Source organism: Leptodactylus fuscus, chromosome 7 (assembly GCF_031893055.1).
Source record: "Leptodactylus fuscus isolate aLepFus1 chromosome 7, aLepFus1.hap2, whole genome shotgun sequence".
Taxonomy (NCBI): Eukaryota; Metazoa; Chordata; class Amphibia; order Anura; family Leptodactylidae; genus Leptodactylus; species Leptodactylus fuscus.
The window spans coordinates 28,514,883-28,530,739 of NC_134271.1; the positions used below are offsets into that span (position 1 = coordinate 28,514,883).

Sequence of the window (15,857 nt, forward strand, 5' to 3'; positions counted from 1 at the left end):
AAAGGTTCCCTACCCCCTGGGATAAGTCATCCATATCAGATCGTGGGGGGAGAGTTTGACACCTAGAAACTCCACCTATCAGGTACTTTCAGGTGCCATCGCGTTTGATTGACTGCTTACATAGCACTGTACCTTGGTTGTTTTTGCTATTGCAGTTCAGACCCATTCATTTGGATGGGATTGAGCTGTAGCATGTCCATGTGACAAATAGATGTGATGACACAGGCCTGAGAAGAGGAAGCTGAGCTCATCCAAGGACCACAAGCAGGGGCAGTTATGTGAAGACTGGTATTATGCATGCCAGTCTTCATGGCAATGGAGTCAGCCTGCTTTCTGGTGTAAAGGATAGTAAATTTACCAAAACTAATGGCCCCAACCCCCATACATATATTATGGTCATATGAAGCCGGTCTAAGATAACTGCTTATTCCCCTATCATCGCCATACACATGTACACTCGGCTGTATGGCTGAAAGTGTCCAGAATAGGGAGAAAGCTGCTGCTACTCCTATACTTGTCTGGCGGTGATGTCATCTGTCAGGGGAGTGATGTCATTCATCCCCCTCAACTTCTCCCATGTGTATGACTCTTTTAAACTCCCGTTGGCAAGAAGCAAGAACACGTGATGGCGAATAAATATTATACAAGACATTATTAGCAAGAGACGGCACATGATCTCATAGACTGCGGCTCCCAATAGTATATCCACTAATGTCCTCAGCGAGGCTCTCCCTACTGTCTTGCATATATTAACCATCACCATGGCAGCAGAAAGCACTGTGGTGCCCGGGTGGCGATAAAGAAGCCGTCCCCTGACACTATCAAGACAACAAGAGACAGAAGGATCAATAAAACCCGAACAGACACTCACTGGCATGACCGGATGTACTTCAGTATAAGGGCCGGCTACAGCAGGGAGATTATATAGTACCTTATGTATGCGTAATGGGGAGTGCACTTTAAGGTTAGAAGTAATATATACACTTACAGGATTGTTCTCTGATGGGGACAGAACCCCCGACCGTTCACAGAACGCAGATGTGAGCCCAGCCTTAAAATCCCCAATGTGAGTGCAGCACCAAGGCACTGGAGTGACTGGCACGCCATTCATTATTATAGGACTATTGGAGACTGTCACACGGAGGATGGATATTGGACTTTGTCCTCCATTCTCTTGATCAGTGGGGGTCCCAGCGACTGGACACCAGCTGTGACATTTATTCCCTATCCTCTTGAAAACGGTTGGAAAAAACGGACATGGTTGTAAACAGACACTAAAGGAAACAGACAAGATAAAATCCCATTGAAATGAATGGAAATTGCAAACTGACCAGCTAGTGTCAGTTGCTAAAATCTTGTACGGACAATGGCCACCACGGACACTGCTGAGCGGACACCAACGTGTGAACACCCCCTAACAGGACAACCCCTTGAAGAGGATTCTCCTGAGATAGGAACTTCTCTCTTTACAGTAGTGATTCTCATCCTGTAGTGGCGAAGAACCACTATGGTAGTGGCAGATTTATTGAGTGCTCAGGTCCCAGGCTGCCACCCAAACCACCCACCACCATCAAATACTGAGGCAAAATGGCCACCAAACAGGCAAATGTCAGGAGACATCAGGTCAGGGTTAAGCAGCGGATAGTCTGTACTAATAGACAGTTTCTGAGTTGTGATACGATGTAAGAGAAGCTGGTTGGAATCTATTAGACCCTCAAGATGTTTTGTGTGTCCCTATAACTGCCCCCATAAGCAGGAGGATTGAGAGCAGGATCTGTGACATGATGGTCACTGTAGAGCAGGGGTAGGGAACCTTCGGCTCTCCAGCTGCTGTGAAACTGCAACTCCCCTCATGCTCCATTCACTTCCATGGGAGTTCCAAGAACAGCAGAGCCAGTATGCATGCTGGGAGTTGTAGTTTTACAACAGCTGGAGAGCCGTACGTTCCCTACCCCTGCTGTAGAGCCTATTAGGGGTATATACAAGACCGCTACCACCTACCTCCTGGGATCCCCCAAGTGTCCGCATGCAAGGAACTGCCGAAGATAGCCAAGTCTGAGTTTTACTCCTTACCCAGCCCTGAAAAACCACAACAGAGAAGTTGTATGGATCCACAGAGAAGAACCCATAGCCAGCTGTGAGTTTACATTGTACCTTCTTGCTATAATACATAACAGACTCCATATAGCAGAGTCCCTACATGTCCATGATACTCCACGTACCACCACATGGGGCCTGTGCACACCACTTTACCGCTTTTTACTCCCCCCACCCCCCAGTTCCATCCTTGAATCCGGGAAAGAAGAAACAAAACTCCCAGTTTGTGTCCTACTCTTTAATACCACATGTATTTGCAATATATATAGAATTTTGTTCCACAGAAACTTAAAAATAAAAAAAAAAAAATAAAAAAAATTAATTTTTATTTCAGACGACTCCCAAAATAAAAAGACTTCTTCCTGCGCCAACAAGCTACGATACCGGCTTACTCGTGAATACTTCATCAGCTTGCTCCCTTCTCCAGTCTTATAGTAACAATAAAGCAATTCTCTTACACAACATCTTATAGTGACACACAGTGAATAGTTAGAAGCTCAGTGCAACACAAATCACATTAATAAAACAACCCCCCCTCTAGAGAACAAATGCACCATTTACATCCAGCCTGATCCCCCCCCCCCGACACAACAGTGGATCATACTCCATGGAGAGGTATATAGGATCTACTCTGTGATGTCACAGGTCCCTTCATGACATCATGCTGCACGGGTAGGTCACCTGATTCATGGACAGGGTCTAGTATCTGCTTGGTGGGGGGAAGAAGTCATATTTTACTCACTGCATGAGATAAATGGAACCAGAACCCATCCTTGAACATGTGCCAACAATAGTGCCATGTAGGGGCCTTTAATAGACACCACAAACTGATGAAGCAATGCAAGAATAAGCATCTTATTATGGATATGCAAGTGCACCGAGGGCGGAGCCTGATTTGCCCACAGAGAGCAGCAAGTGCTTTGCCTCTCTGGTATGAAAAGAGTTCTAAAATTCATTTTTAGCCTTCATCTGCATCAGAGCACTTGAGGAACATTAAGCCCCTCCCCAGGTGCACTTGCAGGCTGATTTGTATATCTATAAAAAGAGGGTTATTTCTGCATTGCTTCCTAAATTTTTGGGCACAAGCCCATGTTTCTGCTTTTAATAAAGGTCTCTGCACTCACTATTAGCAGCCCGGGAGGCATTTTGGACCTGATAGACCCTTTAAAAGGGTTTTTGAAGGATTTTAAGAAATTTCTACTTAATTTACCCGACAGCAGGAACCGGTGGTCTCATTGGTGTTGTGTTATAGGACAAATGGGGCCACCAAAGCAGCGCCAATGGAGCAGCAGGATCAGAGGATATCATTTTTTTTTAGTGTATATTATTTGGCCCCGTAACAAATTTCTTAAAATCATGGACAACCCCTTTAAAGGCCTTTACAATATCCCATAGATCTTATCACACTTATGGTACGACATCACAGAATTTGGCTAACCACTGACTCCCCCCCCCCTCCTTGTTCTGCTCCACTGTTGTGTTAACCCTAAAATACTTTTATTACTTAAAAACTAAAAAACAAACAAAAAAAAAAAACTCCCAAGGCTGGTTCACCACGTGTTAAATTAAACTCCTAAAAGTGATCCTTAAGTCCATCCTTAAACAATGTTTTAGTTTTGTTTTTTAAGCCTAAATCGAGTTCTTTATATACCTCTATAGCAGATTTAACACAGAGCTCCAAATGTTTAAAAACTAAATGCTAGTACATTGTAGTCACCACTAGAGGGCGCATGGAAGTTGTATGCAATACAATTCAGAGCTCCCTCTAGTGGTGACTAAGAATTCACTACCATATTTTATTTTATTTTATTAACTGTATGCCTTTTGCAGGGGATTTGGTGCTTTGTATCAGAAGAATGGTGCTTAAAAGATATATTACGGAATTGATCGGTACAGAATTTTGGACCTCAAGACGACATGATGAGAAAAGGTGGAGATGGACTCGTTGCGTATTATTATAACAGACCTCAGTGGTTACTCTGGACGTGAATTTGTCACATCAAGGGAGGACATGGCATTGTTCTATACAGTGTAGGGAATGTTCCATCTCTCCTGATGCCAGGGAGGGGAAAGCTACGGACACAAGCACGGAGTGGAAGAGAGGGACACCTTATAGTCCGTTACCATTCCGGAAAACAGAAGCAACTCGCCATAACAATATATATATTTTTTTAGTTATGCAACTTAACACATTTCTACACTTAATTCTCAGTATAGACATGAAATATAAATTAAAATTCTGCATTATTAAATAGGAAAACTTGTTGTGGTGTAAGAAACTCCAATATATTGGTTAATGTGGCAATAGGTGGAAGAGTGGTCGAACTAAGTAAGAGGATAGAAACAGACGAGAGAAGAGTTTTACAGGGTGAGGGGTGTGAGAGGGCAGTACGAGTGTCAGGGGTGTGAATAGGGGCAGAGGCCTGACAATAAATAATTTTAATAAGATGAAAGTCATAGTTAAAAAGCCTATAAAGAAGAATCAGGGCATACGAGAATCTGTGCGTTAAACTGACCATAGGGATGAGACGGAGCAGGGGGCGACATGATTTCATGATGAGATGAGTAAAGCAAAGTATGAATAGGGGCCGATCATGTTTTCAGAACCCCTATGGGATGTGTAAGATGCAGTTATGGGTTGCTAGGTCCCTAGCCGACTCTTCAGGAATCATTTTTACAATCCATGACACTCTCTTCCTACTAGAGAGGAACCATGTACACGCAGGTATACATGAAGTACATGCATACAAAAAGGTTCCTGTGAGCTATATAAAGGCAGCCAATTGACAGAGTAGTAATGAGATATGTAGCCAGTGTGTATACTGTAAGACCCTCCCAGCCCACCCACCCAACATTTTGATCCTTCATTCTGTTTTCTTCTTCAGTGCTGCTGGGAGCTTTGCCTGAATCCTACAAGGGGGGAAAAAAATTTTTTTTTTTAAAAAAACAGTCAAGTAAAAATGTAATGCAGAATGTAAGATTAACGCTAGGTTCACACTAGCATTCGATCTCCGTTCTGTGGTTTCCGTCTTCTGCAGGCAGAAGACTGAAACCTGTCAGAGCGGGTCCGGCCGTGAGCGGCGGTGAGCGTTTTATGCTCTCCGCCGCGAAACCGGATGTTTTAAACTGGACACAGTACTGCATGTCCGACTGTGTCCGATTTAAAAACCCGGTTTCGCGGCGGAGAGCATAAAACGCTCACCGCCGCTCACGACTGGACATCTTTCAAACCCATTCAAATGAATAGGTATGAAAGAGTCCTGCAGGTTTCCGTCTCCTGCCTCTGTTTTGTGCAGGAAACTGAAACCTGCAGAACGGAGACTGGGCGCAGATGTGAACGAGCCCTTAGATGTCAAAATACAAAGTACTTAAAAGAAACAGAGGATAAATAGCTCATTGTGGAGGACTGACCAGTGGGACCCCCACAGATTCTGAAAAGGCAGGTGTTGTACCCCTACTGTGAATTCAGGAATGCCCCGCTACTCTCATTCACTTCAATAAGAGTGCCACACATAGATAAAACTAATTCGACTAGCTCTTGCACTGCCAATGATGTTAATGGGAGAAAGGATCCGTCCCATGTAGCAGGGGCACACCAGCATTTAGGCTCAATTCACAACAAAGGTACAACACCACCGTTCTTAGTAGTCAGCGCTCTACAAACAGCTATTTATCATCTTCGAGTATACAGATAGAGATAAATATGATTTGAGCCATAACCCCTTTAGAGTTCAAGGGGTTGTGTAGTTACGGACACTTATCCACTATCCAGTGGATAGGGGATAAGAGTCCGATTGCTGGGGGCCATTGTGAATGGAGTGACAGTGTGCTAGTGATCGGACAAAGGAGACAAGGGAATAAGTGTTCATAATGGGACAAACTATTTAATTCTTTAAATTCGGTTTCTCATGCACATGATGTTTTTTTCTGCACCGAATTTGACCTATGGTACATATTTTAATATAGGCAGTATGTTAATTTTTTTTTTTTTTTATGGCACAGATTTTAAAAATAAAAATGGTTTAACACACCCCAAAGTCCAATTGTACTAGCAAGAAAATCCACCATCCAAAGAACCAACATCCAGGTCAGCTGGTGTAGATATCCTGCAAGCACATCCTGACAGTGTGCAACAAATATAAATGCCCATCCATTAACATCTGGAGATTGTCGAAGAGGGCCGGAGCAGGAAGACTGTCATGAAATGCAGTGATGACATGTTGTACAGGTGTACGTGACCTCGTACATGTGATCACTGAGGCACATGTATGCACACTGTTGCTGCAGTACAGTATATAGATGAGCAGGGGCCAAAGGGGTGGCAGAGCAGGTTTTGGGTTACACCTGTCTTGCCGTGAACACCATGCTTGTCTTCAGGGTATGTTTCACACTTTTGGAATTTAGCGATTTGAGACTATATATGTTCTAAAGAAACTAAGTCTGTAAAAATCATAGAAAGTACTTACTTCTCAGTTATAGACTTCACGTGACTGTGCACAAGAGACACATAATGGTCAATCTGTACCTATGAGAAACAGAAGTGAGAGGACATGAAAACCAAAGTCAGGCAACATTACAAGGTTGTGTCGTGAAGATGACCCCATGTCCATAGGCATTATAGGGCCCACAGTTGCTATAGAGGGGCATTCTCTGCTCAGGGCCCCTCTGTGAGCCAGGACAGAGCTGACGGCGTGTTAAAGGATTGACCAGTTAGTTTCACATTTTCCCTGTAGAGGCCACAGCTTCCCACACCAGATTCAGTGAATGTTTAGAGATGCCAGGAACAGGCCCTGGGGCAGCAGCAGTCTGAAAGCAGTTCTATCTGAGGCGACATCCATAGTAAAATGCACCCACATACCTACAAGGGTCAAAGCTACATCCATCCACCCCACATCCCTTCATTCAGTCTCTCCTATCACTGTCTCTGTCCTTCTCCCCCTTCCATGAGTTTGTGTGAAACAGTCTATGGGTTCCATTAGTGATAAAAGACAGTGGATCTAATATATGGCTGCATTAAGTCCCATAAAGTAGTGGTTCTCAGCCTGGGGTACGCTCAACAGTTAAGGACCACCGCTCTATATCACATGCTGCACAGCATGCGGGGGCGCTGTCAGGGTCGTTATGTTACGACTAATTTCAATCAACCACCGGAGATAACCAAAATCCACTACTCAGCTATCTCTGGTGATTTTCTTGAAATGAAGAGGACACAATGGACCACAGATCCATTCAGGTTGGGCAGCTAAGCACCCCAGTTCTTATGGGCACTGAGAGGTCCCAGAACTTGGAGCCCCCCAATCTGCAACTTTCAACCCTTAATATTTAAGTCTTATGTCCCTTTATTCACCTTACCTTGTATTTCTCATACACAACCGGGGCAGTGAATGCGATCAGGACCCCTAAAGGAACATGGAGACACACAATAAGTCACTGACGTCTATCTATAGGTATACATTAAGCTTAGAGAATGGTTCCTTACCAAGAATGAGCAGCGTGATCCCATTAAAGACAGCTCCAACATAGGTCATCAGCCACATGAGAAGGGCAAACTGATGGGAGAAAATTTGCAAAAACTTCTTAAGTCTTTCCATATGGAAGCTACTACATTAGACCCTTATAATAAGAACAGATTTTAGCATGCAGACTATTCCATAGATTTTATTAAGATGCAGACAGCAGCACGTTGCCTGCTTTACATGGTAGCGGCATAGCATAGAAGCTCTACAATGAACAATGGGTGAATGGTGTGACTGCAGAACAATACAATTTATGAGACTTTTCACCTTCAGGGAATCTACAAGGTCCTCCACAAGAAAGAGTCTTATGATGTACTTCAGGGCATGGTTGACGTGAGCGAGAGATGCATTCGCTTTCTTCTGAAGGGTATCGGAGGACAGAGTGATATCCTTATCCAGCAGACACCTGTCAAGTCAAAGGGTTTGTCATTTATTATTGATTTTGCATTGTCAGGTGGAGTAGAAAGGAACAAACCAAAAAACACTGCAAAATAGTCACAAAGATGGGCGTTCGCATGTTCTGCTTCCTATAATGTGATCTGTTGGGTGTCCGTTCTTTAAAACTGTATAAAACTAGTTAGGCTTGCAGGACTTTTTCGTCTGGAAATTTGGGGAACCTCCAATACAAATGTGAACGTCCTAAGACAAGGTTTGCAATGATTGTCCCATACAGAGCACCAGGTTATATACACATATACAAAAATGACTTCTGGTGAATGTGAATGCTTGTGTCGGATTTACACATCACACACCAAACGTGCATTTTACTACAAGGCCCACAGTAGAAATCGAAAGCTTATTTCTATTACAGATATGTGGTGGGTATGCAGCAGGTCAACACCAAGGAGTCGTCCCACTGCCGTTCCACCATGTATAGTAGGTGACATATAGACCAATTTTCAAAAATCATAAAAATGGAAATTGTATTAAAAGGTCAAACAAATACAATAACTAATACTGCAAATGCACCACATCCCCTTCAATGTCTAAGAGCAATGACACCATCTACATAGACGTAACCCTGCTTGATGTGGTTTAATAACGCAAGACATTTATATGAAGTGATATTATTGTCTCGGGTCTAGAGAAGCAGAAATAACAGGAGCCCTTTGAGAACAGATTCGGTTCCCTTGTTCCCATGACAATACCTCCTATAACACTAAGCCGACTGTACAAGAAGTCACCAAGGATTACAGCAACCAATCCCATCTCTACTCAATGCAAGCACAGGTAAGGCACACCAAAGGCTTAACCCTAAACTGGGGGATGTCTGCAATCCTGAGAGAAGGGTGTGAGACGGAAAAGTTGAGCTCTGTGATATATAGGGTTATAGGATAAGCATCTGACCACTGGGACCCCCTGATACCATTAACGAGGGATCCAGGGTCCCTGTGTGAATGGAGTGGAGTGCACATGTATGACCATTATGCCATTTCCTTCAATGGACTGATGGACAATTATTATTATTTATTACACTTATTTTTATAGCGCCATCATATTCCACAGCGCTTTACAGACATTGACAGTTACTGTCCCATATAGGGCTGACAATCTATATTCCCTATCAGTATGTCTTTGACATGTAGGATGAAACCCACGCAAACACAGGGAGAACATACAAACTCCTTGCAGATGTTGTCCTTGGCAGGATTTGAACCCAGGACTCCAGCGCTGTAAGGCTGCAGTGCTAACCACTGAGCTAACAAAGCTGCGTACAGCTCTGTGAGCTCCATAGCACAAGTGTAATCTCTCTCCATTCACACACGAGACACCCTCGGAATAGGGATCTTTAATCCCCTGATCTGAATGTTGCAGTGGTCATGCTCTATTAATTTCAGTGAGAGCGCCAGAGATATCCGTGTACTGTAATTCTGTTATCTCTGGCAACCCCATTGAAATGAATGCAGACGTGTGCGTGCTGTCCAACCACGGCTCCAATCAGAACCGGTTTCCTGATCAGTGGGATCCGACCCCCACTGATATGCAAGTTATCCCCCCTATCCTATGGATAGAGGAGAATTTGCTTTAGTGGGCAAATCCCTGTAATAAATGTCAATTTTCTATAGTAACTAATCCATTTACACTTCACTTTCTTAGTTTTGGTACATAATGCCCTTAATATCTTAACGGATTTGTAGGTTTATGATCGTCATAAATAAGTGTATACGTCTCTTACTTGAATGGATGCCCCTCGTCAGTCTTCTGCACAGCTTGCATGACGGCCTTATAGACCCGGAAGCTAATGGTAACGGTCAGCAGGGCTAAAATCAGGTAGGAAATAACACTAATGATGCTGAAGGCGGCCAGTGACAGGAGCAAAACCATAGTCCCTCCAAACACCATCCCAGACTTCTTCACATCTCTCCAGAACAGCAGGTCGTGAACTGCGGAAAAGAAATGGATAGAATTCATTAACACAATCCAGACTAAATATTCTAGAACGTGGGGACAGCTCGGACAGCCCGACTTCCCAGCATATAGTAAAACCAGTTAGACAGGATAAGTAATAACATCAAAAAGTATATTAAAGGGGACCCGTCATGCTGAACATAGCATAGAGGAAGAGTAAGCGGAGCAGACTGAAAAGATTCCTTATAACTTGTATTTATTCATGTAAATGTCTACACTTTGCTTAGGAGTCCAGTGGGTGGTCCTACTCTGTGCTAACACTGAACAGGACCGCCCACCGGACTCTTAAATATAGAACAGGGATTCAAATAAATACATTTTATGCAAAACTATATATTGTTCCGTCTACAGAACAGATGCATTGAAAATGGCAAGTCATATGAGCTGATCTTGGGTATTATAAAGTGATGTGCTGCTATAGATAAGTGGTTAGTGAATAGTCACCAGTCCAGCATGTTCATGAGGGGTGCATTACTTTGCCTCCCGATGCGATGACTGATGTCCGACTGCTATGTATAGCTATACACTGCTGAGACGGATGGAAGGGGCGAGGGAACGCTCCCCTCATGAATACAGTGGACTCATAGCTGGGAGTCCAGGGGACAGATCCATTTCACCCTGTATGTGTGGCACATCTATGTGCATGCTATTTCTATAAGAGGAGGTAATACTGCTGCTCTGAGCACCATTCACAATGAGGAAAAAACAAGGCACAGCTTATGCAATATCCAGGAACATGGAGGAGGCTATTAGTGAAAGAAATTTAATATCATTAAAAATGCATTTTTTCATTTCCATCAAGTCAGTGTCATTATCCAAGTACATTGCACAGGGTGTATGAAACAGCAAAGCAGGGACACACAGCAATGGGGTTAAGGATTACACATTGGGGGGAATTTATCAAGCTCTGCACTCCAAAATTAAAGCGACAACAAGTTGCAAAATTGGGGTTGTGCAACTTTCTGGGCTTATTTGTGCCAAAAATGTGACGCAACATTAGCCCCTCACTCCACTATTAAACACTGGGTGAGGAAGGGAGTGGGGTACAAATATATATATATATATATATATATATATATATATATATATATATATATATATATATATATACATACATACATACACACACACGTGAAAAATTATCAATTTGGTGCAAACAACAATACAATAAACTTAATTCCCTTCCCTGATAAATGTCCCCAATGTTTCTTTTTTCTACAGCGTCAATGAGCAATACATATGAATATATATAAATTAGGGGAACGTGACGTCTTCCTCGCTTTTCAGCGTCTTGTAGTTCCCCTTTTTTCTGCCTGCAGGCTTTCTGTAAATGTTTCTCTATCCCTATAAAATCTGTCTAGAGCGGCGCTTCCCAACCCAATTTTAAAGGGAGACTGTCAGCAGTTCTGACGCCTCTATAATGCTGACGGCGCTATACAGAGGATGTGTAAAGGGGTTTAGGAAAATTTACAAGAATGGGCATGTTAGCTGAATGTCCAAGGAACACACGTCAGAGGAAGAGTTCAGCTTGGGTCCTTAGGCTAATCCACACGACTATGGGTGACTGTAGTGTGCTATCCACCATAACCCATGCACGCTACTATGCATTATCATGGGGCTTTGTGGACCCATTCGCTGAAATGTGACTCCGTGGAAAGCATGGAGATGGCAGGACCTTCAAATTAGATTTTAGTGTAGAAGACAGATTATTTTTCAATTACAGCCATTTACAAATCTTCAGGATGGCGTATTCTAGAAACTGAGCAGAAGTTGTGTGAAACATTATTTAAAGGGGTTTTGCAGGAGTAGAACACATGGCCACGTATAAGCAGTCTCTAAGGCTGGTCTTACATGACCGAAGTGGTTTTGAGGTCCGCAATTTGCGGATCCGCAAGGCAAGTTTCACTTAAACTCATTCCGCAGACGTCCGTGCCCAACGGCAAAGTGTATCCGCAATGCTCCGTGTGTATCAGTATTATGCAGATCCACAAAAAACAACACATCCAACATCGTAATGTTGACATCCGCAATTGCGGATATACATTGATGTATGTTCAGTGTATATCCACATAACTGCACGCGCCCATAGACTTGTATGGGACAGTCCGTGCCACACGGCCATGCGGTATACTGTCCGGACCATGGTTACCGCATGCCACACCACGGACAAAGCTACGGTGGTGTAAGAGGCCACATAGAAAACAGTGGGTCCGCAATTTAAAACCCGCAATTACGGACCATTTGCGGTCTTAAACTACGGTCGTGTAAGTGTCCGGGGTCTCCCCAAGAACGCTACTCTGCTTTAAAGGGATTGTGCAGGATTAGAAAACATGGCCGATTTCTTATGTGTAGGAAATTATCTCATGTTCATTGGTCTCACGAAAAGCCACATTTCAGTTCTATTAAAATGAATGAGACTGAGCTTTGGCATGGCCGTGTGACCAACAGATGTGATGTCGCTTACTAAGAAGAATACAGCCATGTTTTATTCAGTATAGTGCTTGGGGGCGTCCAGAGCAGAGACCCCACATACTCTGGATATTAAGGATTCGCTTTTATATGGTTGTGTAACTATCATGACCATCCCCTTAGATCTGTTTAATCCCCTTTACACACCACCTATTTATATGTATTTATAAAGACATGCAGAGGGACTGAAAAAAACCCACGGCCCATTTATAGTATAGCGGGGTACCCACGGGTTGCCCCCTAAAGAAAAAGCAATTGTGCAATACTACATGAGCTGGAACATGTAAGGTGTTCTCACTGAGAAATACACAGCTGTCCTAAGCTGTGCTGACACCCTATGCCTGGCAGCAATGGAGGCAAACATGCCAGTCTCTCCATCAGCCGCTCTGCCACTCAGCTTACAAGGGGAATGTAGACAGAACCTCTTCAAGGTTTTTCTGGTTCCGCATAATTAAAGCTTAAAGGGAATGTAGTGTCAGGTTTTTTTTTTGGTTTTTTTAAAATAATATTAAACATATTTATAGGTGTTTTGTTTTTTTTGGTGATTGTGTTTATTCAGTTTCATTTTTAGAAAAAAAATCCTAAATAATCTTGCAATGCCAACTCCTGCCACTTAACCCAAAATGGTCTGGGGCACTAACTTGTATGGGAGAGTTTGGTAGGCATGCTCTTATGGACAGACACGAGGCGATATCTCCTTTTGTGACTATGTGATATCTATCATCAGTGTGCTCAAAAGTGAGCAGACTACTGCAAGGAAAGCTCCTACAGAAAACAGGTAGCCTCAGCATATTTGGCTTAGAGGTCAGAGTCAAAACTGAAGGAATTTTTATTTTTTTAAACATCATGAAATTATTATTATTTTTTTTTTTAAAATTACCACCATAAATTTTACAAAAATGTATTTGCCGTAACATAAAACAGAATTTTAAATATTTTTTTGAATCATTGTATCAATGAAAAATTCTTGATTTCTAATAACCTCTTTCACAATTTTGTAAGGTCACTAATGCACAAGTTGTGATACAGTATTTTGGAAACTGACACCTGGTGGGACGCAATCTTATTCCTCGGAATAAGCAGGTTTATATTAAATTCTATAATTATTAAAGGGATTCTACCATTAAAACCTCTTTTTTTTTCTGTGGCTAACACGTCGGAATAGCCTTTAGAAAGGCTATTCGTCTCTTACCTTTAGATGTGATCTCCGCCTGTGCCGTTCCTTAGAAATACCGTTTTTTACCGGTATGTAAATTAGTTCTCTGGCAGCGATGGGAGAGTGCCCCAGCGCTGAAAATGCGATGGGGGCGTCCCCACTGCTGCTCGAGAACACGATCCTGCGCCGCCTCTGTCTTCTGCTGGATCCTCCCCTTCTCTGTCTTCTTCCTCCTGCGTCACCTCTGACGCCTGTGCAGTTGGCTCTGCCAGTGAGACCGCTCTTGCTCTTGTAGTTCAATGCAGGAGCGGCCTCCCAAAAATGGCCGCAGTCTTCCTCTTGGAGGTGACGCAGGAGGAAGACGACAGAGAAGGAGAGGATCCAGCCGAAGATAGAGGCGTCGCAGGATCGTGTTCCCGAGCTGCAGTGGGGATGCCCCCATCGCATTTTCATTCTAAGGAACGGCGCGTCAGAGATCACATCTAAAGGTAAGAGATGAATAGCCTTTCTAAAGGCTATTTCGATGTCTTATCCACATAAAAAAAAAAAAAAGGTTTTAATGGTAGAATCCCTTTAATATTGTATAATTTTCTTTTTACATATTTACTTTCATAGGAATCCAAATCACTTTGCTGCTTCTGACTGAACATGGCGGTCAGCCTTTTGTGAAGGCGTCAGAGTCTGACCCGGTCTGTGAGAAAATGGAGGAGTCAGTGTCAGAGTCAGTTTGGTCTAGCGACTCCACGAGCCTGTTCAGAAGTAGTTAAGTATTGTCGCTACATGAAGTTTCGGAGGATATCACGCTGAATGTACTTGTCTTGCCTTCTTCACTTCACTCAAGTATGTGCGTCTATGAAATGACCTAAATTTTTTTTAGTTGGATATTATTGTTAAAGGGGTTGTCTGGGCTTAGGCCACTTATGGCCCATCTTCAGGATAGGCCATAAATACCTGATCGGTTGGGTCCATACGCTGTTGGGTGCCACTTCTGTTGTCCTATACACAGTACAGGATAAGAAGCAGAAAACTCTATTCTCTGTATAGCAGCCAGACGCCATCACTGCACTTGAGCACAGCTTACATTGACTACAATGAGTGTTGCGTTGCAGCACCGAAAGTGGCTCCTTACAGCTGATAGATCCATTACCGGCTCCCTAGTGATTAGGAGGATAAGCCATAAATAGCTTAAAGCCTGGACAACGTCTTTTACCGATGTTCCCCAAACAAGGGCTCAGGGATCACGTGTGACCCAAAGGCATTTGGCCCATACAGCCCCAGCTGGTTGACTGAATAATTCTGGGCTCACTGAGTAACATAACGCAAGTCCACAAAAACCCATACAATAAAGACTACCCCCAATCGTGCAAGCATTGACTGCTACCATAAGTCACTTACAAACCGCAAGCTGTGCTACTACATGATACATTATGGATCCACATTCATTTCCTTAGAGAACTGTCAAAGAATCTCAAAGCAGTTGTGTCAGGAAGACTGTCCATCGCTATCCTTATAGCCATGGCCTCAACAAAAACCAAAGGAAATTCTTTTATACAAAATGTTGCTTGTGCACACAAAAAGTTGCCGGAGAGGCCTCACCAGTGACCACAGTGTTATCTCTCCTGCCCCATAAACTGGCCACACACATTAGATAGCGGCTGTCCTGACAAACACACCGATCTCCCACCGCTATCATACACAATTGTGCAAAAACTGCCCCCAGACACCCTGGACTAGGGCTTATATTCCCCATCACATAGGATAGTGTATGCTGAAACACAGCAAGATAATCCTCATGTCCGCCAGCATTTGCGATCAGAGGTCAGGAACCCTCATGCGTATAAAACGGTCTGCTAAAAATTAGCTTAAAGCACATGGCCGCTTGCGCAACCCCTTTAATGTGACTGACCAGCTGTAAACATACAATGGAAGACATGGAGGATATCCAGGCTGCACCAATACACACTAGACTGTAGAAGCTGCCAAAATAGGGCTCGTTCACATCTGCACCCGCTCTCCGTTCTGCAGGTTTCCTTTTCCTGCACAAAACAGAGGCAGGAGACTGAAACCTGCAGGACTCTTTCATACCCATTCATTTGAATGGGTTTGAAAGATGTCCGGCCGTGAGTGTTTTATGCTCTCCGCCGCGAAACCGTTTTTTTAAAATCGGCACAGAGTCGGACATGCAGTACTCTGTGTCCGGTTTAGAAAAC

General features: G+C 43.3%; 1 protein-coding gene across 3 annotated transcripts in view; it reads right to left on the reverse strand.

Annotated features, from left to right (window-relative positions):
- Nucleotides 1-2,320: 2,320 nt before the first annotated feature.
- RTN3 (reticulon 3) overlaps nucleotides 2,321-15,857 on the reverse strand; it is a 32,129-nt gene continuing 18,592 nt past the window's right edge. For all 3 annotated transcript variants that reach the window (XM_075281482.1, XM_075281481.1, XM_075281480.1), the window contains exons 3-8: nucleotides 9,790-9,997; nucleotides 7,881-8,019; nucleotides 7,577-7,646; nucleotides 7,450-7,496; nucleotides 6,564-6,622; nucleotides 2,321-5,007 (exon numbers count right to left, since the gene is read on the reverse strand). In XM_075281482.1, coding sequence (XP_075137583.1) covers nucleotides 4,962-5,007; nucleotides 6,564-6,622; nucleotides 7,450-7,496; nucleotides 7,577-7,646; nucleotides 7,881-8,019; nucleotides 9,790-9,997 — 569 coding nt within the window. In that variant the 3' untranslated portion in view covers nucleotides 2,321-4,961. The remainder of the gene's footprint in view (nucleotides 5,008-6,563; nucleotides 6,623-7,449; nucleotides 7,497-7,576; nucleotides 7,647-7,880; nucleotides 8,020-9,789; nucleotides 9,998-15,857) is intronic.